This window comes from Rattus norvegicus, chromosome 10 (assembly GCF_036323735.1).
Source record: "Rattus norvegicus strain BN/NHsdMcwi chromosome 10, GRCr8, whole genome shotgun sequence".
In the NCBI taxonomy this organism is placed as follows: Eukaryota; Metazoa; Chordata; class Mammalia; order Rodentia; family Muridae; genus Rattus; species Rattus norvegicus.
In genome coordinates this window covers 45,842,523-45,867,149 of record NC_086028.1, presented here as the reverse complement: position 1 = coordinate 45,867,149, position 24,627 = coordinate 45,842,523, and the positions used below count along the sequence as shown (strand labels likewise).

Sequence of the window (24,627 nt, the reverse complement as noted above, 5' to 3'; positions counted from 1 at the left end):
GGCCTGCAGCCTCTCTACCAAGCCAGGGAGAGACTGTATCTTCTAGAATTCAATGAGGTGTGTCTCTGGCCACCATGGTTTACTGAAGGCCATCCTCCTTGAAGGGGAGAGGGCAGTGGGCAAGGGCAAGTCCACCTTTAGCCATCAATCAAAGGATGTCAGTGACCAGTCTTCAGAGGACTGGTGGGCAATAAATTAGATTTCTCCAAATCCAGTTGGAAGGTCAAGAAAATAAATTAAGGGAAAAACCAAGGTCAGGCTTTCTCTCACCACAGCATCAGACAATTGTTTCAAAATATATTAGATTTGGTTTTTATTGTAGAGCACACACATATTAGGGCAAAGTGCTGCACACACAACTACAAATCATTTTTGGGAAAAGAACAGTAAAAAACAAAAGACCAAAACAAAACAAAACAAAAAAACAAAAACAAAACCAAAAAACAAACAAACAAAAAAAAAATCCCCAAAAAAACAAAAAAAAACAAAACCAAAAAAAACCAAACCACAGAAGACCTGTAATTGCTTTAGTTATGTAGTCTCAATCTGAGGGCTCCACACTGGCAAAGGATTTGACCCCAAAGAGAGACTTCCTGATGGTTGGCTGTTCCCATATCTCTGCAGCCACTGAGGCCTGAGGGACAGACCTCTGCATTTCCAGAATGGTGGTAGCAGCATGGCTGCTCAGAAGGCCTCTGCTTTCTGCAGGCTCTGTTCTGGCCTGGCTGCCAAAGCCATTCCTAATGAACCTGGATCAGCAAAACCCCACAGCCCTCCAGGATCTAAGCAGACACAAACTGTTAAAGACTTCACCTTTTTTTTTCCTTTCTATTATTTTCAGAAGTTCCTTTCCCAGACCCAGGCCCCTGAGGCAGAGAAAGTACCAACCTAACATGCCTTGGATATATGCTATAGGTGGACAGAGCAGGGACACCTTCTTAGAGAGATGATATGGAAAAAGAAGCCCAAGACAGTCAACTGAGGAGAAAGAGACTAAAGGGAGGGAAAACACGTTAGAACAAAAGAAACAAAGCCCTACCACACACCCCAAGTTCCCATAACCCAAATGCTAGACTGGAAGCAAATCAGTTCCTCTAGCTAGAAACGATTCCTACAAATGACCCACTGCAGCAAGTCTAACTGTTCCATATATCCACACACATCTGCCTAACAGGAGCAGCCCAGCAAACAGGCATGCTCTTGGCCAAAGAGGTCAGGACCATTGTGCTAGTCCCTTGACCACCCAGGATTGGTGGGCAGAGCAAGCCAGAGGGCATGCAGGAAACCTTGGGACTCAGAAATGGGATGGCAGAGGCTGGCACTGTTTAAGCCCCATACACAGCCAACCTGAACAGTGGGGAACAGGGTATTTGCATGAGCTTCCAGAGCCTGGACAGCAAGTGAGATGTAGGGCAGCAGACCCAATGCAGGGCCTGCATGGCTCCAAGAGACCTCATTCAAGCATGAACATCAGTGGAAGAAAAGGGCTGGCAAAAGAATAGACATTGTTTAAAACACTACATAGGTTTACATTTAAAGCCCAAACTAGAATTTCGTAACCAAAACATTTTGTGTGTTTCAATGAACTTAGCCTGACATAGTTCCACTTGAAGACAGCTGTCCCCATTATCTCTACTGGCTACTCTGGTGTGAGCGATCCCCTACAGAAGCTATCCATCAAGGAGGAAAGCCAAGAACATAAGAACCCAGGTCTTTCACCAATTCTGTTCTTTAGCCTTAATGGGCAACAAAGCAAGGAAAACATATATAGGGCCAAAATAACAAAGAAAAAACACTCAAAATGGAACAGAAGATGGGGTAGCTACATCAGGATTAGCCAGAGTTCCAGGAGGGCACAGGGCCTCAGTGTCTCCTCATCTTCACCTTGCGGGTGGGGCTGCTGGCTGCCTCTGGGCAATCTTCTGAGGACTCATAGGACTTGCGCCAATAGTTCTCAGAGCTAAAACTCCCTCTCCGCCGGTGTGTGGGCAGAAGCACAGACCGCCGGTTTTCTTCTTTGTCCATTTCCAGGATCCGGGGCCTGGAAACAAGAGGAACAAGCTGTTACTTGAGAAGCCAGGAGGGTTCTAGTCTTACTATCACTAAAGGGGACTCAGAAGCCTCTATATTTGAATTGGGATGCTTGACTCAGTAGATCTCAAACAAAACGCACTAACAGTAGTGGGGCCTGCCCACTAAGTGACAGGGGCCAGTTCCTGTCTTGGCTGTCTCTTAGTCATCTTGTGGAGTCTGCTCAATTCTGAGTGGTGCCCAGGCCTGTGTCAGATGTGCCAGGCTTTCCTTATCTCTGCTTCAAAGCCCTGCATGGTCTTGCCATACACCTCTACTTCCCCACTCTCCTACTCAGCTGCATTGCTGGCCTCTGTTGAGTGTTTAAGTACCTATGGGCAGCATCAGGGTCTGCCTTGCGGTGGGACCTTTTGGGTTTCAGCGCAGGGTCTCTGGTGTTTCCTGACAGACGATCTGAAGCATAGCTGGGTGGCAATGTGGAGCTGCTCAGGGATTTTGTTTCCAATCGTGGTGCATCTAATCTTGTCCTGCAAAGGAAACATGCATAGGGTCTCAAGTAAAGGCATAAACCCTATCAGAGCAGATCTATCGCCAGTGAAGACCAGCCTGGCCTCCAGGCCAGCAGACTGTATTTTGTGCTCTGGCTTCCTCATGGTTCAACTAGAGATACGTCTAGTTACCTCCAGAGAAAGGTCTTTCCCACTCTCAGGCCCAGAAGTGAAGATTAGGACTGACTTCTGTTTGGACACCTCCAAAGATTAGGATCTGCTGTGCATGCCATGTAAACAGACCCCAGGACATTCTCAGCCAGAGGGCAGCATTTCTTAAACCAGTTACACTTGAGAGTTTTTCTAGGAGCATCTATCCAACCTACCAGTGGATTGTCACTGTGTCCAACACTCCAGTAGATGCCCTCACGCCTGCCAGCAGTACAAGCACAGGGAGAGTTTTGCCCCAGGACTACAGAAAAGATAGGGGAGAGCAGCATGACCTTATTTTCTCATAGACATAGGGTCATAAAGACCAAGTGGCAGAGCCAGAGAATAGACAAGGTCAATACCCCTGCCACATCCACTTAGCAGTGGCCCTTTGGGAAACCTTAAACAAGCAGAGACAAAAGGGCTTTTTATTTTTTATCTTTAAAAAAGTTATTTTTTAATTATGTATGTCTGCCTGTTGTGGGGATATATGCAAATGTCCATGGAGGCCAGAGACACTGGATCCCCTGGAGTTGGAGCTACGGGTGTTTGTAAACTACCTGATATGGGTATCAGGAATTGAATTCGGGTTCCTAGTAGAGTGCTGCACTTTGCTCTCTAGCTGCTCCCCCTACCCAAGGGTTTTTGAAAGTTGGGAGAGGGGTGTTGTAGTACATGCCTTTAATTAAGCACACAGGAGGCAGAAGCAGAGGCAAGCAGATCTCTGAATTGGAGGCCAGCTAGGGTTACACAATGAAAACTTGTCAATAAATTAAAATAAATAGAAAAGAAACACAATGTCCAGTAAAGGCAAAACAACAACAACAACAACAACAACAACAACAACAACAACAACAACGAGACAGAAAAAATACTAGGTTTAAGGTGCCAGAAGTGAACATCTGCCAGAGGTCTGAGCTAGGGGCTCACACTATAACTCTGAGGCATAGTGCTTGTTTACCAAGTACAAAGTCCTGGGTCCAGTAATCAACACAGAAGCAAGGGGGGAAAGGTAAGCAGATTTGAGTCCTTATGAGAGAAGAAGGCTAACATGAAGACTGCCATTCCCAGATATGAAACTATATCACGAAGACAAATCAGGCCGAGGTACAGATGAGACTCGAACAAAGAGGATGGTCAAGGCTACAGTCAACATGGACTGGAGAGTTGGCTCAAGCAGTTAAAGTATTTGCCAAACAAGCTGAACCCATATAAACGCCAGGTAGGTATAGTGGCTCACCTGTAACTACATCCTTGGAAGTGATCTCTGGAGCAAGATAGTTAGCAAGATACTATACTGAGAAGCTCTGGGTTTAAGTGAGAAGATCAGACAATGAAAAAAGTAGGGCCTAAGGGAAGGCCCAGGATTAACAGAACTGGCTTTCAGAGGACCCTGGTTTGGCTCCCAGCATCCATATGGCAGCTCAGAACTGTCTGTAACTCTACTTCTAGTGGTTCTCAACCGGTAGGCTGTGCAACCTTTAACAAACTTATCTTCAAAAAGATCTACAGTACAATTACAGTAACAAAATTACAGCTATGAAGTAGCAACAAAAATAATGTTATGGTTGGGGTCACCACAATGTTTCAGCAGTAGGAAGACCACTGCTCTAGTCCAGGGCATCTGATGCCCTCACTGACCTGTGGCCATCAGGTACAGGCAAACATTCATATGTGTAAAAATAAAAACAAATTTAAAAATGAATAAGTATGGTTTGAATATGCTTGGTTCAGGGAGTAGCACTGTAGCACAGGGAGGTATGGCCTTGTTGGAGGAAGTGTGTCACTTTTGGGGGTGGGCTTTGAGACCCCCTTCCTGGCAGCCTGGTAAACAGTCTTCTCAGCAGCCTTCTGAACAAGATGTAGAACTCTCAGCTCCTCCTGCGGCCATGCCTGCCTGGATGCTGCCATGCTTCTACATTGATGGTAATGGACTGAACCTCTAGGCCTATAAACCAGCCCCAATTAAATGTTATCCTTTATAAGAGTTGCCTTGTTCACAGTGTCTGTTCACAGCAATTATAACCCCGACTAAGACAGTAAAGTAGAAACGATGGAAGATTCCCAGCATCAAGACTGGTCTCCAGATCTTCCTGTAAGCGGCCAGAGGTGACCTGTGAAGATGGTTCACTACTCCCTTGACCCAGAAAACCCCACGAAATCATGCAAATCAAGAGGCTCAAACCTTCGTGTTCACTTTAAGAACACCCGGGAAACTGCCCAGGCCATCAAGGGTATGCATATCTGCAAAGCCAAGTATCTGAAGGATGTCACTTTAAAGAAGCAGTGTGTGGGGGCTGGAGAGATGGCTCAGCGGTTAAGAGCACTGACTGCTCTTCCAGAGGTCCTGAGTTTAATTCCCAGCAACCACATGGTGGCTCACAACCATCTGTAATGGAGATCTGATGCCCTCTTCTGGTGTGTCTGAAGACAGCTACATATACTCATAAAATAAATAAAGCTTTTAAAAAAAAAAAAAAAAAAAAAAAGAAGCAGTGTGTGCCATTCCGGAGGTATAATGGTGGAGTCGGTAGGTGTGCCCAGGCCAAACAGTGGGGCTGGACACAGGGGCGGTGGCCAAAAAAGAGTGCTGAATTTTTGCTGCACATGCTTAAAAATGCAGAGAGTAATGCTGAACTTAAGGGTTTGGATGTAGATTCTCTGGTCATTGAATACATCCAGGTGAACAAGGCTCCTAAGATGCGCAGACGAACTTACAGAGCTCACGGCCGGATTAACCCATACATGAGCTCCCCCTGCCACATCGAGATGATCCTCACTAAGAAGGAACAGATTGTTCCAAAGCCAGAAGAGGAGGTTGCACAGAAGAAACTGAAGAAACAAAAGCTCATGACACGGGAATAAATTCAGCATAAATAAGTGCGGATAAAGTAAAAAAAAAAAAAAAAAAAAAAAGACTGGTCTCCAGCTGGAGAGATGGCTCAGCGGTTAAGAGTACCAACTGCTCTTCCAGAGGTCCTGAGTTCAATTCCCAACAACCACATGGTGGCTCATATCTATCTGTAATAGAATCTGATGCCCTCTTCTGGTATGTCTCAAGACAGCTACAGTGTACTCATATAAATAAAATAAATAAATCTTAAAAAAAATAAAGACTGGTCTCCAATGTGTACCCATCCAGAAGTACAAACACACATGTACATATACTACATACATAGGGAAAAGAACAAAACAACAACAACAACAACAACAACAACAACAACAAAAACCCTCCAATACATCCACATGTAGACTATGGGTAAGGAAGAGGTGGACTTTTGTCTCAGAAATAACCTCTTATGCTCTTTTACCATTCATCTAATAGAGAAGCTGCTGCAGGTATGGAATAATACTAAGTCAGTGGTCAGATCCCGGACTTCAGTTACATAGCTACTATCCCATCAAGGTCTCTAAGGCAGAGGTCGTACTCACTGTGGTGGAGCAGAACTGCATGGGGGCAGAACCACAATTCTGGGAGATGGGGCAATAGCTTAGGCATGGTCACAGCTAGAGAAACCAAGATCTAGGCACTCATACTCTCCTAATGAACAGAGTGCACCCACCACACCCACCCTCTGTTCATCCATACACTTAACTAGCGTAGGATCCAATGAACTCAGGCTCCTACAAACTGTCATGTGTAAACCCCACATTCCACTGCTTTTGGTGGCTTCTATTGCCATCCAGGTTTATATCAATTTCTACCTCCTCCCGTCTGTTGCAGCATAATGGATGTCTTGGAGCCAGCCTTCCCTCTTTTTGTGGTACCGCAAATGGGACCAGGGCCTCAGACAAGCTAAGCAAACCTTTAGCATGAGCTACATCGCTAGCCAAAAGAGCACATCTCTGGCCAAACTACCTCAGACCCTGAGACCCTTCTGTTATTAGATAAGGCCCAACCATTTGAGTACTGCCTGAAAATCTCTGGAAAGCCTTTCTTGACTTGCCCCTCCCTGGTGAACATTCAATGGCTAACTTCTCCAAAGGACACACAGGTAAGAGATCATTTGGGCTGGGTATAGCTCAGTGGTAAAGCACTGGACCACTTATAAAACACAACCATAAAAAAAAAAAAAATCAAATCATACTAACAAATACTCCTAGCACTACACAGAAAACTAGAACATATTAAGTTTGCTAACTTTTGGTAAATGGTTCTCTAGCTGTTTCTTCCCTAGTGCTTCAGAACGTTCTTAAGACCTACTTTACCAAAAGCATCCTAGTTATACTGCTTTGTCTCACTTCATCTACTTTACCCAGTTTAAGGGACAGTAACATCTCCAAGTGTTGTAGACAGACTCAACAAGCCCTGAGAGGCACTTGACATCAAGACCTAAAAAGCCCCCAAAAGCTCTCCAGAGGTGCAAATGCTGATGTAAGCGCTTTCTTAGCCCCCATTCCCCTACTAGTGAGTTGCCCATACTTTCTGGCCTTCCAGCCACTGAATATACCATTTCTGTCTAGCCAGTAGTTTCTAGTTCTGAAAGCCAGAAATGCCAAGCCTTCCTTGATTCTTCCACTAACATGGATGTAATTAATTTTAATTTTCTTTCTAGTGGGCCCTCAGGGGAAGTATTCTGTGCTTTCCTATTGGTGTGTCCTTTGCTTTGTGCTGTAATGCAAAAATGGAAAGAACTATGGGTGTCTTGTGGTGCTTATCTTAGATGACTATATACAATAAAAACCTGGCAACAAGTTGGAAATCTCTGCTCAAAACACATCCCAAGTAACTCCCTGCCTGAGCTCCTTTCCAGAGTTCACATCTCCTACTCTTAGGGTTAATATGTGAGCATGCTGGCAACAAGCCAGGTCCTCCAGTGAGAACAACATTGGAATGCACATCAGGAAATCACACAAAGAACAGAAGCCCCATTCACTAGTACCATGTTCATGAACTAACTACCTCCCCCTTGAAGTTGGTGTCTTGGTCAACTAACTAGTATTTTTTTAACCCTTCAACTACCCTCCCAAAGAGGCTGCGTCTAGTTCTTCTCCAAGGAACACCTATGACTACAATATCCAGGGACATTGTTGGATACAGCACTTTTAAAGACATTCTACTATTTCACCCCATTCAAGTAATACCCTCCCCCCAATATTCACACACACACACACACTCATACTCCGACAGGGTGTGTCTATGTTGACCTGACTGTCCAGGAATTTGCTATATAGATTAGGCTAGCCTTAAACTCAGAGATCTGTCTGCCTGTAAATCTCAAACTATAACTCTCTGGTTTTTTTAAATAAGGCTTCTCTGTGCAGCCTTGATGGTCCTGGAACTAACTCACTCTATAGACCATGTTGGCCATGAACTCAGAAACCCACTTGCCTCTTCTTTCTGATGAGATTAAAGATGTGCACTACCACTGATCAGTAAGTTTTTTTTATTTTTAAAATTTTATTCTTGTTACCTATATTAGTATTTCTGCCTGATGGTAAGTATGATTATAAGCTCAAAAAAATTTTAGAAGAGGGCATCAGATGCCCTAGAACTGGTTGTGAACCACCATGTGAGTGCTGGGACAGAACCCAATTCCTCTGGAAGAGCAGCCAGTGCTCGTAATTGCTGAGCCATCTCTCACAGTCTTCTTTTATTTTTAGCAGGTATGATGGCATGCACCTTTAATCCCAGAACTCTGGAGGTAGAGGTGCAGAGGATGTCTGCAAGTTACAGGCTAGCCAGGTTAGAGCGCACTCGCGCTCTCGCTTGCTCTCGCTCTCTCTCTCTCTTTCTGTCTCTCTCTCTCTCTCTCTCTCTCTCTCTCTCTGTCTGTCTGTCTCTGTCTCTCTGTGTCTGTGTGCATGCGCACACGTGGACATGCACCTCCATGGAGACGACTGTGGAGGCAGTGAGACAGTGTTGGAGCTTTTTTTCTTTTAAGGGTTTTCCAACCGAAGTCAGAAAACCTGCTAGACAAAATTCCGAAAGAGCTGTAACACTTGTGTTGGAGCTTCTTTTTTTTTTTTTTTTTAAAGATTTATTTATTTATTATACATAAATACACTGTAGCTGTCTTCAGACACCAGAAGAGGGCATCAGATCCCATTACAGATGGTTGTGAGCCACCATGTGGTTGCTGGGAATTGAACTCAGGACCTCTGGAAGAGCAGTCAGTGCTCTTAACCACTGAGCCATGTCTCCAGCCCCGTGTTGGAGCTTCTTAAACTAAGTTACAGGTAGTTAACTAGCCGCCCAGTCTGGATCTAGATATAATCTGAACTCAGTTCCTTGTGAAGGACAGCAAATGTTCTTTTTTTTTATTTATATATTAGTACACTGTAGTTCTCTTCAGACACTTCAGAAGAGAGCATCCCATTACAGATGGTTGTGAGCCACCATGTGGTTGCTGGGAATTGAACTCAGGACCTCTGGAAGAGCAGTCAGTGCTCTTAACCGCTGAGTCATCTTTTCAGCCCAGCAAATGTTCTTAATTACTGAACTCCTTTCTTTTTCTTTTATCACCATGTAGCCCTGGCTGTCCTGGAATTCACTATGTAGACCAGGATGGCTTTGAACTCAGAGATCTACCTGCCTCTGCCTCCCAAGTGTTAGAATTAAAGGTGCATGCCACTACACCCTGCCTGAGCCTGTTCCTTTTCTTTTTTTATAAAGATTTTTGAAAAGGATCTATTTATTTTATGAGTGCTCTATCTGCATGTACACCTGTACACCTGCATGCCAGAAAAGGGCATGTGGTTGTTGGGAATTGAACTCAGGACCTCTAGAAAAGCATCAAGTGCTCTGAACCACTGAGACATCTCTCCAGCCCCCTCAACTTGTTTCTTAACTTAAGCATACACCCCAGTGATACATGACCAAGGAGGAAGATGAAGGCAAGACCTAGAGTGCTCCACTGTGCAAACCATCAAGTTAGGAGAGGCCCAGGCATGGTATCTCAACTCAACTATGTACTGGGACTACAAACAAAAACTGGTTTGAAGTTTGAGGATTTTACTCCCAAATAAACTCAAAAGTCACTTCCAGGCATCTTTTCAACGGTCTCAGTTCATTCATTTACAAGACAAGTTCCAAGAGCTATTCTGAAACTACTGCTTGGCAGTCCAGATTATTTTTCACTAATCAACAAATGTCTCAGTTGGCCTGAGTGGCAAGCTAGGCACTAGATATATCCTCAATTACCCATGAATGTGAATTTGGAAATTCACAATTGCCATGTATGTGGGCTGAGATAGCCCAAAGAGAGGTGGCATACTGAAGGGCTGCAGGTATGCCAAGGTGTTCTGTATGTCAAAATGACAATATATAAAATTTAAGAGTGGCAATATGGGGCTGGAGAGATGGCTCAGCGGTTAAGAGCACCCGACTACTCTTCCAGAGGTCCTGAGTTCAATTCCCAGGAACCACATGGTGGCTCACAACCATCTGTAAAGAGATCCGATGCCCTCTTCTGGTGTATCTGAAGACAACTACAGTGTACTTATATGAAATAAATAAATAAATCTTAAAAAAAAAAAAAAAAAAAAAAGAGTGGCAATGTGGAATAAAACATGTACATGTTAAAAAGATATTTCCAACAAAAGCCATCCTGTCATAAAACCAGGTCATAAATTCACTGACTGCACTCTAGAGTAAAATAAAGGGAAGAACCTCAAGAGACTAGGCTGTATACTTACTTACAATTTCATTCTGCTGGCAAAAAAGACATCTATGCCAATCCTTGGATTATCCTGGGTTAGCTGATGAATGGTGCAAATTGTATTCATAGCATATATATCTTTGGTATATGTTATAAATAGCACTTTGCTTCTGTCGTCCTTTTCAGAAAAATATAAGCCTAGTCCATGTATAAGAAAAATCAGGTATATCCCATTGCAATAGCCTTTAAAATCCCCAGCCAATTTAATTCCGAAAAACTGTTATAGTCAAGAGGAATAAGGTAACATGAAAAAAATTAAGTAACCTAAGTGTGATAGTTGGGCATGGATGGCGGCTTGAAGAAAACTGTCTTGATTAGGTTGAGTTGGGAAGACATGCCCCTATTGGTGGCACCATTACCTGGGCTGACATACTGGACTATATAAAAAAGACAAAACTGAGCTGAACACGAGCATTTATCGTCCTCTGCTTGCTTACTCTGTATGAAATGTGACCAGCTACCTAAAGCTTCTACTACTAGGGCTTCTCCATCATGAAGGTTTATACCCTGGAACTATGAGACAAAATAAAATCTTTTTTTTTTTTTTGGTTCTTTTTTTCGGAGCTGGGGACCGAACCCAGGGCCTTGTGCTTCCTAGGCAAGTGCTCTACCACTGAGCTAAATCCCCAACCCGACAAAATAAAATCTTTTAAAGTTATTTTTGTCAGAAAATTTTATTATAGAAATACAAAAACTAAGATACTAGGTAAACCTAAAACTATGAAGATGCATGGATTTCAAAGCCCCGGTTTACAAAGCGCTTTTTTTTTTTTTCTTTTCTTTTCTTTTTTTTTTTTTTTCTGGAGCTGGGGACCGAACCGAGGGCCTTGCACTTGTGCTCTACCACTGAGCTAAATCCCCAACCCACAAAGTGTTTTATTATGGCTACATTCCCAGCCATAATTGATTTCTTTTCTTTTGTTGTTTGTTTTTAGATAAGGGGTCTTGCTATAATACCAAGCTGGTTTTCAGTTCTTAAGACTCAAGTGACTCTGCCTCAGACTTCCAAGAAGCTAAGACTGCATGCACATGCTACCATGTCTAGCTACTGATCTGTCTGTCTAACTCTCTGTACTGGGAATTAAACTCGGGCCCTGACTGCCAGGTAAACATTCTACCACTGAACTATATCCCAAGCTCAGCATTTTTTTACTTTTCAGTTTGAGATAGGGTCTCACAAACTTGTCTCAGCTAGCTCTGAATGTTCTCTGTAGCCTAGCGAGATCCTACTCTTATAATCTTCCTGTTTCAACTTCAGCATTAACTGTAACAAATATACTATACTAAATTGAAGATATCAAAATAGAGGAAATGAAATCCAGGGTACATAGCAACTCTAACGGTCTCACAATGTTTTACAAAACAAACTATCAAAAACCAGTGTATAAAGCTAATTGTTTTTCTAGTCCCTCAACCTTTCTTTTCTTTTTCTTTTAAAAAGATGGAGCTTCTTTATCATGGTGGCTTTAATCCCAGAACATCAGAAACAGAGGCTGGTGCATCTTCAACATTAGCCTGGTCTACATAATGAATTCCAGGCCAGTCGATGTAACATTGTAAGAATCATTAAACACAAATAAACAAAACAAAACAAAAACAAGACAGAAAGGAAGCAAGGAAGGATGTGCACACAAGCCTCATGAAGCCCAGATAGGCCTTGAACTCGTCTCCTACCTCCACTTCCTAAGTGTTAACACCAGTGCCTCATTCTACTTGATTAACTTTTTTTTTCTTTCTTCTCTTTCCCCTTTCTTTTCTTATTCTACGACAGGCCTGACTCAATCCCTTCACTTTGGCCTCCTAGAGAATAGACTACAGGTATTATTGAGTCGCCATGTCCAGCTAGGACAGGGCGAGCTCCTGTTAATCAGAATGTCCCCAAGGTCCCCTCACCAGAGGAAGAACAACCATAGCTATAAGCCAGCTAAACTCTGCATCCCAACCTCCCACTCTTGCCACCTCTCCTCATTCCTCCCTCCTTCTAGAAGTGAAAGCCTAGGCATTTTTAAAGTAGGCTGCTACGGTACAGTCTAAATAATCACTGAAAGCACACCTAACAGGTAAGAACAGGGGTGTGGGGTTGGTTTAGAAAAGTACTCCCCAAATTTTGTTTCAAGATTGTGCCTAAAGGGACTAGGGATAACTCAGAAGTTAGAGCATGCATTACTCTTGCAGAGGACCTGAGTTTGGTTCTTAGCATCTATGTCTGGTGTCTTACAACTATCTGGACCTCTAGCTCCTGGGCATCTGACTCCCTCTTCTGGACTCCACAGACATTTGCACACATGTGTACATACCCACACACAAATACAGATGTATACATTTAACTAAAAGTAATCCTTAAAAGGAAAAAAAAAAGTATGTCAATAAATATCAGAAGCACTTCTTTGCTCAATACTGAACTTCCTAAACAGTCTTAAGAATGTAAAATAAGGGGGTTGGGGATTTAGCTCAGTGGTAGAGCGCTTGCCTAGGAAGTGCAAGGCCCTGGGTTCGGTCCCCAGCTCCGAAAAAAGAACCAAAAAAAAAAAAAAAAAAATGTAAAATAATTACATAGTGAGATGCCAGAAGTACAGAAAGCTTAAGTTCTAAAAGGCCAGACAGGCCTACACATAAGGCAAAGGATGCCAGACAAGAAGGTACTTACTTCCTGAGAATGATGACCGCCCGGCGTTCTTTGATGTCCTGAGGCCGTATGCAGTGAGTGATCTCATCAGCAGCATACCCACTAGAAAGAGACAGAACAAGTCAGTCACCAGTGAGAGAGCAGAAGACACCAAGTTCATGGGGGATAGAAATAGGTTCAAAGTTTATGGCTGTCTTCTGCCCACTACTACTCGAGAAGTTCAAGAATCTACACAGAAGGAAAATATTGCATTTAAACTCTAAGTGTCTGCGTAGAAACCATTCATGGAAAAACCTGACACAGAAGATTCACTGGTAACGGTTAAGGAACCGTTTGAAGCAGGACCCTCCTAGCATAGAGCAGAATCGCTTTTGTTTGCAGCTCTTAAGGACAGGCTGTAATTCAAGAGGTAAAGCACTTACTTCCCTGGCATGGGTGAGGCCCTGGGTTCAATCCTCAGCACAAAAACAAATATAAAAACAAATGGAGTGAAGGTGGAAGTCCTTGGTAAAAGGACAGAAGCCTACCTTGACCCAAATGTGGTTAGGTAACTATTATCTTCTCCTTAACTGGAATCCTCCTGATTTCAAGTTCTGGGAATAATTCTGACTACTGAGCCCCTCCCATGTTCTCAATGAGCGCCCACAAAAGAAAAGCTACTCCAGCTATAAGCTACTCCACTTAACTATGGAGATCAACACAGCCAGATACCAGGCCTGATGGAGGAAGAGATTGCCTTCTAGATTTCCCATTTAGGATTCCTAACTGCTCCTGGGCCAAAACCGTTTTCTCATGGCTGCTGATCATCTTCTCAAGTGCAGCTGTACAGATAACACATTCTTAACCACCTGACACAAAAGATCTCACAATGACTCCTAAGAGCCAGGCTGCCCCAAGAGAAATTCTGGATTCAAAAGCCAGTAAGAAATATAAAGCCAAATGGTTTCATCGTTAGCCTTTAGAGCAGTGGTTCTCAGCCTTCTTAGGGCTCTGAACCTTTAATACGGTTATGTTGTGTTGTCCTCCAACCATAATGTTTTTGCTGCTACTTCATAACTATAATTTTGCTACTGTTATGAATTGTGATGTGTTTTTCCAATGGTCTTAGGTGCTAGAACAAGCTCCTATCCTCACTTCCAACTGTTTCTACATAAGGGTTCTTTAGTGGTTTTGGGGAGTGAGTGTGTGTTTGTGTGTGTGTGTGCCCACGCGCGCGTCCTCACAAGACAGTATGGACAAATATCCATAAGCCAAATCCAGTTGGAAAATACTGATTAGAGTTTCAAAAAGGATTGGTGTGTGAAAAGATCTATATTACTGTTTGTACAATAATATTACTATATATAATTACCATAGCAAAAGAATCACTGTTACAGAGCACTGAGGAAAGAACTCCACTCTTCACCCCTATTAATAACTGTGAGTCCACAGTGAGAAGCACCACTTTTTGGTCTGCCTGTTTGAGACCTGTCTTTCTAAATAGCCCTGGCTGTCCTGGAGACAACTCACTATGAAGACCAGACTGTCCTTAAAGTCAGAGATTACCTGCCTTTGCCTCCCAAGTGCTGGGATTAAATGTAATACCATGCTCCACCTAGCAACAAGTTTTATGACATGTTAAATCACATGCTAAGCAGAAAATCTTAGTTTAGTTTCTTCAATGCTTATAAGGAGAACAGTAGATTCTCCAGTGTTCATTTTGTTACACTTTATAATTTAGGCACTCACTTGTTTGTCATTGTTAAAGACCCAAGATATTAAAAGGCAGACAGATACCACTTCCCTTCAAGGCAGAATCAAAAGGTAGACTGTTTACAGGACTGAAACCTCTGGGAAGGGAGCAGTTGGAGACCTACTTGAGGGTTGAGAATGATGCTGGATGAATGAGATGAATGAACTTATAAGTATGCCAGACCCTACTAAGATTCTAAGCATCTAGCACTGCTAAAGGGCCTAGACCACTTAGCAAGCCAGAGCCTGAGTTCAACTCCTCCAGAGGCAACACAATCTCAAATCCCTTACAGGCTTCTACACTAGAAGGGGTCTTTTGGCCCTATTCCCAGGTTAGGTCTCATTCAAAAAATTCTTTTCCCATTTTAACTTTTGAGACAAGGTCTCTCTACTCTGTAACCCAAGTGGGTCTGTAACTATGTAATCCAGACTGGCCCCAAACCCATAGCAATACTCCTTCCTGAATACTTAGCCTCTTGAAGGTTGGGATTACAGGTGCGAACCATGTTATCATATTATAATAGTGACTAGAGGCTGGGCTGCAAGACAAGTCTTCCATACTATATATACACAGATCTTCCCAAAACAGCACATCTCAAAGGCTTGAATCTATAGTGCCAGCTACATACAATGTTTTCTGTTGTTAACAAGTGTTATGTTTGACTTGGCTATTTTAAGCATGACCAAGGGCCCTAACTTCTCATCTCCAACAAGAAACCACTTCTCTTAATGTAGCTCTGGAACAAATCCAATTTGTCAAAGCTTGACTGCTTCTATGTTCCCTGCTCCATCCTCCAAAGGGCTATAAAACAAACAAGCCATGCCAGGTTCCTGCCCTAAGCCCAGGACTCACAACTAGTATGGAGGAAGCACGACACAGAACCACAGAAATGAACTTGACATACCAACCCTGTGTTTAAAACTATTAACACCAGTATTCTGGAACTTCCTGGTATCTTCGATAGTCCACCCATTTTTCCTCTGTGGAAGAGAGAACCCAAAAGGTTTGAACCTAAGTTCTCTTAGCCGAACTTAAGTGGAAAATGCCTAGCTGAAACTACAAGAGTATTTTATTTTTTGTTTTTCTAAGAATGTAATTGCTACCGGAGACCATGAAAATCTCATTCTGCCAGTTTGAAATGTAATATGCCCTGGGTCCAGTTCTACCCTTGATGTGAAGGAAATTTCTATGGCCTCCTATTGCTGTTTTCACAGGAAGAATAGAGAAGGAAATACCTTATGTTGTCTAGCTGGCCTGCTCTTTGTATAGGCTGAGCCCCCATGTCCAGCGATAGCCATCAAGTACCAGGCCCTAGCTCTGTCACTCACTAGTATAAACCTTAGAATAATTCAAGGGGACTGTCATACCTGTATCTCCTTTTTCCTGGTAAAATTTCCCTAAGCCTCCTGCCCAAACTGTTACCCAACACACCATCCCGACTTTACCAAATTTGGACCATGAAACTGTATTTCTTTGTAAGACGACACTCTTCAAAGATCTCATTCAACTCAGCACTGTGGACGAAAAATTAAGTGTGTGCTAATATTCTATACCAAAAGTCTTATCACTTTGAAACCTCTATTTTAAGACCAACGGAAATTGCAACAAGCTTTCCTTGGACGAGTGTACACAAGTTAAATAATGCTGGAAACCCATTAATAAGGAAATGTGCAAAACTATGTCTATTTCTTCTAAGGACAGTCTCAGAGATGTAGTTGCTAAGGTTCATTTTTAAGATGGCCACCATTCCCCAACTGTTCCATATCATGCCTAGGCCAAGACATACCAAAAAATGGATGAACTAGAAAGAGTAATAGCCTAATGCTAGCCTCCCTTTGATGGGCTATTTTCTCTAGGCAGCCTCCTTGTGACTACCTCACCACTGACAGGTTTACAGGGGGAAGAAGCTAAGGCTGGGGGTGGGGCAGGAGCCACTGGTACAAACAAGACTGTGAACTCAAGCCTCCAGGAAAAGAAGTCTTGGGGCTTTGTGACATTGATCTATCCCAATTCCACACATACCAAAATACTGACAGCAGCTCATCTCTTGAGATATCTTAACGAAACTTCAAGAACTCAACAGTAAGCAGTATAACAAAGATTCAATCTTTTCTGACAACTCCAAAGCATCACTGGCTTTTTTTAGAAAAAGAGAAAAATAGAACCATAAAGTAATTTATTCATGGCCAGTGTACATATGCCTCCCAGCACTCACACTAGGAAAGCAGAGACAAGTGGATCTGAGTTCCCTGGTATACATGGTAAATAGTGAATTCTAAGCTATCCAGGGCTATGTAGTAAAACCCTGTCTTCAAAACAACAACAACAACAACAACAACAACAACAACAACAACTTGCTCATGTACAAACAGCTAAAATAGTGAAGCTGAAACTTTCCACCAAGCATGCTATAATCTTTTAATTTTTGGTAGCTGTGTTAAGTAACAAGCAAAAGCAGAAAAGTCCATCTGTGTTTCTTGGTAACAAGGTTTAATTTGTCACAGAGCCTTGCTGGCCTCAAATAATATGGGACTAGGTACCGGTCATTTGAGACAGGAAGGGTTATATCACACTGAGAGCTGCACACTAACAGCTCAGGCTAAAAACGCCAGCCAGCCAGCCAGCCAGTCTTCAGATTTTTCATGGCCTGCTTGTTATTCTTTGCTTGCTCAAAGCTTCCTGCTGAAGACCATGGCTCCCGGCTAGTTGTTTCTCCTTTACTACTTTCTGCCTGTAAGGCTTGTCAATACAAAGGGAAGACAATTTCAATAACCATCAGCCCTTCCTAAGGGCTTACAGCTCAGACAGACTTCCTTCCATGGAAACAACAAGAGGCAAGTGAGATAACTCAGAGGATAAAGTTGTTTTCTGCCAAGACTGACTACACCTTAATTTAATACTAAAGACCCACAGGAACAGAACCAACTCCTGAAAGTCGTTCTCTGACGCATCACAAGCACATACGCACACATACAAATAAATGTTCACTTAAAAAAAATCCAAACAAGAGGTGCAGCTCAAGACTTTTTGTCCTACTTTCTCAATTATTTTAAACCACAAAGCTAAACTTTGCTTTCAACCAGCCAAACAAGACCAGCTATTAGCCCCAAACTGACAGGGATGCCTGATTCCCCAATACTATTAACCAGAAGACAGAAAAGTTCAAAGATCAAGCTCATCAGCACACAATGGATGGTAAGGTGAAGCAGTCATTTCTAGACTTGTGGCCAAGATCCAGGGTGTCTGGGAATGACTACAAAGCAGTGATTAAAGGAAACATTGGTAAGAAGTTAGTCTTGAGGTGGTTTTTTTGGGGCATAAGGGGTGGGAGAGATAGGGTTTCTCCGAGTAGCCCTGGCTGTCCTCAAGACTCATGGGGAATTGCCTGCCTCTGCCTCCCAAACACTGACTGGCATTAAAGGTGTGCACCAGCTTGTGGTGATTTTTCTAACTAAAATAATTGAAATCTGTTTTTTAAAATCCTTTAAGAATTACTTACATTGCTTTTTTATTTGTGCATAGGTATGAGTACACATGCATGTAGAGGCCAGAGGTCAATTTCAGTTGTCATTCCTCAAGCACCATTCACCTTGCTTTTTTTGATAAGGGGTCTTTCACTAGAAAAAGGCAAGCCTGGGTAGGTGGCTAGTGAGTCTTGTATTTAGTTCTCTGGCCCTGGAATTACAAGTATGGGCCATTACATCTGACTTTAAAGAAGGAAAAAGGGGGTTGGAGAGATGGCTCAGTGGCTAAGAGCACTAACTGCTCTTCTAGACGTCCTGAGTTCAATTCCCAGCAACCACATGGTGGCTCACAACTACCTGGTGTGTAGGAAGACAGCAATAGTGTACTCATAAATAAAATAAACAAATATTTTAAAAAAATAAAGAAAGAAGATTCCTATGGAATCAAACAGGTTCTTATGCTTCTAAGCATGTTACCAACTTAACTATCTTCAGTTCTGAGAAGATCTGCTTTCATCTATCCTATTCACCTTGCAGAACCAGGACAAAGAATGTGGGGTGAATTGACATCAAGAAAACGTAAACAGTAGGTCTCTGGAGAATATCATAAAAAGGGAACAGGACCCAAAATAGGAAGGTTACCAACACAGTCAAAAACTTGTCAATTAGGTTTGAAAGAAATGTAAAACACTATTAGAATGGCCTTGAGGCCTTGATCTAAGACACACACTGGAGTCAAACTTTTGTCACAAATCAAAATACAGGCTGACCACAAACAAATGTAAAACAATCTTGCCATCTGTCAAATAGACACTATTACCACTAACAACTGAAGGAAGCAATTTCTAGAATCCATCTGCATCTGTAAAACCCCACAGGTTTTCACCTACCTAACTTACAAGTTTACCACTCTCACAAGTGAACCTATGGGGAAACAAGGAAAAAGCCAACCTCTTAACAGGCTTCCAAGAAGGATTTGATGAGGGGCATTCATTACTAATGTGCAGGTGCTCATCTTAACTCATACCAAGAAAACAGAGCTTAACTGAGCAGGTACTAGAAGATTTAAATTAGCGGATGTGTCCAGAACCCTAGAACAATAGTTCTCAATTTGGGATGAAGATGCCCTACAATCCTCACCTACTAGGATACCTGTCAATGTTGAAGCCAATTTCTGAATGTCATAAAAAATGTTATTAAGAGTCTAGTAGATGATGGCCAGGGATTTTTTTTTTTTTTTACAGTGCAAGGACAGCTCACTGTTGGGGATTTAGCTCAGTGGTAGAGCGCTTGCCTAGGAAGCGCAAGGCCCTGGGTTCGGTCCCCAGCTCCAAAAAAAAAGAACCCCCCCCCCAAAAAAAAAAAAGAAAAAAAGAAAAAGAAAAAGAAAAGAATTTACAAGCAGCTCCAAATAACAACAGTAGTTGAGAAACTACTGTTATCACCAGCATAACCCCTACTAAAAATCTCCGATATAGAATGGCATCTGTCTCACTGCAATCATCGTTACCAACAACTATGTTCTACTGCTGCAACAGCTCTGCTACTGTGATTACACCACTGTGGCTAACTTCTAGTCATTCTGTACGTCCCAGCTTCCTTCCTCTCAAGGTACGATGCCCTTCAGCATGTTTGTCTTTCTGGATTCTGATGATCCACCTCGTCTAAAGCCTGAGAATGAACTGTGAATGGAGCCAGGTTTCAGGATCAACCAATTCCTTAGTACCTTTCCCACCCAGAGCAGGAGCTATCAGCTGTATAGACATTTGAATCTTGTGTCATGCTCTGTTAGACACCTAATCAACACATTTATCTAATAGACTTCAAAAGTTAGCACCACCTCTATTATACAGGTAAGAAAACCAGCTGTGAGAACACACCTATGAAACTCCAAAGGTTAGCCATGAAGGCTCATCCCTGCAGTCCTTGCACACTAGAAGCAGAGATAGTAATAGTGCTGAGCTGGAGGCCAGCTTAGGCTACAGGGAGAGACTGTCAATAAATAAATAAATAAATAAATAAATAAATAAATAAATAAATAAATACCAAAAAAGTGAGAGCAGGATTCAAAGCCTGGGGCAGCATTTTTCAGAACATGGCTGGGCCTCCCACACTAACTCTGGAGCCAAGTCTGAATCCAGGAAGGGTTGGAAGGGACTGGGAAAACTTTAGGACTTTACTACTGCAAAGAGAAGACAATTTTCCTGATGATGCAATCTTGTTAATCACTAACAGACCTCCACATTAAGAATTTGAAAGTTCTGCTTTTAAACCTAGTGTGACCGTGTTGGGGGAGTCTCAAAATGCCTTAAGAATCCCCTACTAAGCAGTCAGTCACTGCCAAACTTCTAGATAACATAAAAGGTCAAAGTGACCAAATGTCCTTTATGTAAAATCCTTTCAGCACCTAGAAACTTCCATAAGACAGACCCCAAAAATACAGAGCAAGCACCCTGGAAATACCTTTTGGGAGGGTGGGTAAACCTTTTTGAAACAACTTACAGCAATCTTCCTGCTTCAGCCTCCCGAGTGTTGAGTATATACACAGGCGTGCACTACGTTTTGTCAAGACAACCATTTGAAAGCACCATGCACATCTGATACACTCAAAACAGTTGTAGTCTAGGCCTCACGTTGAGGATTAGTGAAGTACACTAACCAGGTTTTCCTTTTTTAGGGCTGAAAGGAGACAGCCTCCAAATAAAATTTCACTTCATATAAACACCAACAGTGTTCCAACAGATGATTTACACTGCTGGGCAGGGCACTGAGCTAATTCTTAGCAGGATCTGGGGCCCCAACTGGCCAAGAGCCTAAGATGTGGTCACTGAATCACAAGGCCAAACACCAGGTCAACAGACCAGCTGTATTTTGTTTTACTGGATCCCAGTAACTGCTATGGCATTTCTACAAATTGCCTACAGAGGCCTGAAACTAAGGGAGAATTTTAAGAGCGTGCTGAACTTACTTCTGGCCAAACCACTACATTGTTCAAACCCAAAGAAGTCATTCTTCCTGAGAATAGAGAAATTTCTATCAAAAATCCCCAAAACTCAAGGGCTCTGCCTGCATTTTCTGTTAAGGAATTCATTACAATTTGTTAAACAACAAAAAACACAGCAGAACAAACTTTTAGATAGACAAACAACAAAACAGGGAAAACTTTAGATAGTTAAGCACATGGGTTTTTTGTTTGTTTGTTTTTAAACGATATGGATATGAAGTCCAAAACCGAAAGTGATTTGCTTTAAACCAAAAGGAAAACACGAAGCCTTCCTTGACTTCAATCTCTAGGCACCACAAAAAAACTGGCCAGTGCACATCTGCAATCCCATCACCTGGGAGGCCAAGACAAGAGAATCTGACATTCAAATTCATTCTTCTTTGTGTAGAAAGTTGAAGGCTAGCCTGGACTACCTGAGACCTACACACACCCCCTTCAATAACAGTAAAACAAAATGCAAGGACCACATTCATTAAAAGCGAATTCCTATGCTAGCCTTCGGAAAGATGCTTTCAGATGAATTCTCTGATAAACCATTATGGCCACTTCAAACCTGCCTGCAGGTACAAAATTCCACATTGGTCTTATCCCGCTAGGAGTTTTAGAGACAAGCTTCCTGTGTTCTGCACGCAAAAAGATGAGTCAGAACCATAAAAAGAACCGGCTCCCACCAGCTGCGGCTTCCCGGACCCGGCTGGATAGTTTTAGGCGGCAGGGTGCAGGGCCAGTCCCTCCTCCCAGGTGTGTTACCTGAGCACAGTCACGCTCCCCCTGCGCACCGGCAGGGAAAGCACAGGTTCCGACACCCGGATGGGCTTGAACTGGAACTTGCAACCGAAGCAAAGTGCCGAGTCGCTAAAGAAAGACACGGACACGATCGGGCGCTCGAAGATGTGGATGGGGTCTACGTGAGATACGATGCAGCCGCCAGGCTGGTAGTCGTTGATGACTGCGCTGTTGACGAAGCCCTCGGGGATGACGCGGTGCTCCACCAGCTTCTGGATCACCAGCTGATGCACCCATTCCGGGATCTCATCGACGTCGCCTGGCGGGTAGAGGCGCTCCTGGCCTGGCCCGCGCTTTTGCAGCTGGGCACCGTACGTGTAGCCCTCGCCGAAGAAGTACTTGTTGCGCAGGGGGGCCCGATCCACAGTGTGCTCGTTGTACAGGCCCTTCTCAGCGCGGGACACCACCTCGTCGATGCGGGCCTCGATCTTGGAGCACTCATCCTGGCTGAAGAGACGTATCTGCCGGATGCCGCTCTTCACCTTGCGCGCCTCCTCCTCCTTCTGCAACTGATGCTCCTCGTAGTCACTGCGTTCGGGGTCTGAGTCCTCCTGGTACTTCCGTTTGGTGGTCCCGGACACCGGGTAAGGCTCGGCGGCGGCCGCGGCAGCCGCGGCGGCGGCCACAGCAGCGGCTGCAGCGGCGGCGGCCTCCCGGCTGCCTGCCTTGTAGTTGTCCCGGGACGTCATGGACTTGAGCTTCTCACGCAGGTCCGTGTAGCCGCTGGCGGCCGCCATGGCCCCCGCCAACTCAACTCTAGGGTCCTCCGGGGCAGTCCGGCATGGCTCTCAGGGGACGCGCCAGGGGCCCGAAAGGGAAGCGAGGGTCCTCAATGCCAGGCCCCCATGCGTGGCTTAAGGAACCAGCGGGGAGCGTAGAGAGGCCAGGAAGGGGTCGAACCTCAGCAGCGGTCGGTCATGCAGCACAAGCGACAGCGGGGCTTCCTCCTCCTCCACCTTCTCCACGTCCTGAGGAAAAAAGGCGCCGGCAGCGCCTCATGCCGCGGAGGGCTTCGGCGAAGACTCCGCCAGACTCTGGGTCGGACCCTCAGACGCCCGGCCCGGCCCGCACTTTAAAGCTCTCCTCACGACGTCACCACCAGCCCGCCCGACCTCCGACAGCGCCGCTCCTTAGCGGGCTTCTCGACGCGCACGCGCAGTGCTGCCGGCCACGAGACTCCACGTACTCTGAGCATGCGCGTGCGTGCCGCCCGGTCGGCAAGAAAAGGGGCTGGCGCAAGCGCACACAGGCCCGCTCGTCGGCCGCCGCCCCTCCCCCACCCACCGAAAGCTTCGAGAGAACAGCTCTCAAAACAACAATTTGCCTTCACGCCACGCCGCCTCCCAGACCGAAGGACTCCACCCGCTGGAGTGTGCTCGCGGTGTCAACTGTACAGCGCTGCCGCGTCACGGCATCGTGCGGATGCCCGCAGACGCTTCAGCTTCCAGCGCACAATCCTCGGGAATCACCACAACCCAGTCCGCCCCGTGACCGCCCCCTTTGGAGCTTCCACTTTCTTAATTGGACTGCCGGCCACGCGTTGGGCAAACACAGACTGGAGTTTCCAGAGTCGGTTGGTAAATCATGCCTGTCAATCAACTAGTCTCCTTGGCTACTGCGTCCATCACTTAATTAGCTTCGGGCAGAAGCTCGAGGACCCCTGAAGGGTGAATGGGTGGCTAAGTAAGTGCCTGAATGGAGTTCTCGCCGAAGGAAAGCCCTCAGGACGCCTGTGAAGCTTCGGAAACAGTAGGAAAGTTAAAATTGCGGGCTGGAGAGAATCAGACCAAAATTGTGAAGCAAGCCAGGACAACAACAGAAGCTGGAAGCGCGCAATCGGAGCACCCGCACCCCATTCCCGCCGCCATCGCTTCCTGGAGCGGACGTTCCACAAGTCACGTCCTGGGACTGCCCACCGGGCGCGCAGCTGCGGGCACGCGCACGGGCGTATTACGTTCCTGCTGGGGCTGGGCGTTGTTATAGGGGGCGACAAAAAGGCTCTCTTGTCTCGGCGCATATTTACCACGGATTGGTCCAAATTGGATATTTACTAAAGTTAAAAAAAAAAAATTGAATAGTGGGATGGGAAGTGCGCCTGCAGCTTTAGCACTCTGGAGACTTGGAGAATAGCTCACAAATTGGAGGCCAGCCTAAGATACGTAGCGAACCTCTGTCTCAAAACAACAATAAAAAATCCTGAAGCAGAGGGCAAAGCCTGAACAAAGGTGTAGCCATGCTAGAGCTCCCCCCCCCCCTCAACCGCCACCCCGAGCACTTCAGCAAATAGGAAGTTTCTGCTCTGAACCTCCCCAGGATGACATCCAGCTTCCTTGCTTGGTTCCCAGTGCCTTTTCTAGTCTTGGTACTCCGTCAGATTTTCACTTATCCCTGTCCCTCCTGGCCCATGGTGTCTGTCATCTGTAATGCCTGTTCATCTACAATGTCTTTCACTCAGTTCATCTCTGTCTTTCAGTCAACCCAGACCCTGGTGTGTGTATAACTAGGAACCAGTACTCACCTGGAAAGGTGGTTGTGAGGATGAAATGAAGCGGCAGAATTGCTGACACAGGGTTCAGACCTCAGTTTTCTAATCTGTAAACTGAGGGTGGCAGCAATCTCTGCTGG

General features: G+C 44.4%; 2 protein-coding genes and 1 non-coding gene across 3 annotated transcripts; 1 reads left to right on the top strand and 2 right to left on the bottom strand.

Moving 5' to 3' along the window:
- Positions 1-1,296: 1,296 nt before the first annotated feature.
- Positions 1,297-22,739, bottom strand: Alkbh5 (alkB homolog 5, RNA demethylase). Its single transcript, NM_001191643.1, has 4 exons — positions 21,967-22,739; positions 13,038-13,118; positions 2,403-2,558; positions 1,297-2,041 (listed from the first exon to the last, which is right to left on the bottom strand). Exons 1-4 carry the CDS (start codon positions 22,737-22,739, stop codon positions 1,864-1,866), a joined length of 1,188 nt encoding a protein of 395 aa, NP_001178572.1. The 3' UTR covers positions 1,297-1,863.
- Positions 4,711-11,201, top strand: Rpl17l5 (ribosomal protein L17 like 5). Its single transcript, XM_001075994.8, has 2 exons — positions 4,711-5,019; positions 5,223-11,201. Exons 1-2 carry the CDS (start codon positions 4,852-4,854, stop codon positions 5,592-5,594), a joined length of 540 nt encoding a protein of 179 aa, XP_001075994.3. The 5' UTR covers positions 4,711-4,851; the 3' UTR covers positions 5,595-11,201.
- LOC120095380 (U7 small nuclear RNA) lies at positions 8,612-8,674 on the bottom strand. The gene has a single exon (XR_005490857.1). It is a non-coding gene; the product is annotated as a U7 small nuclear RNA (small nuclear RNA).
- Positions 22,740-24,627: the final 1,888 nt, after the last annotated feature.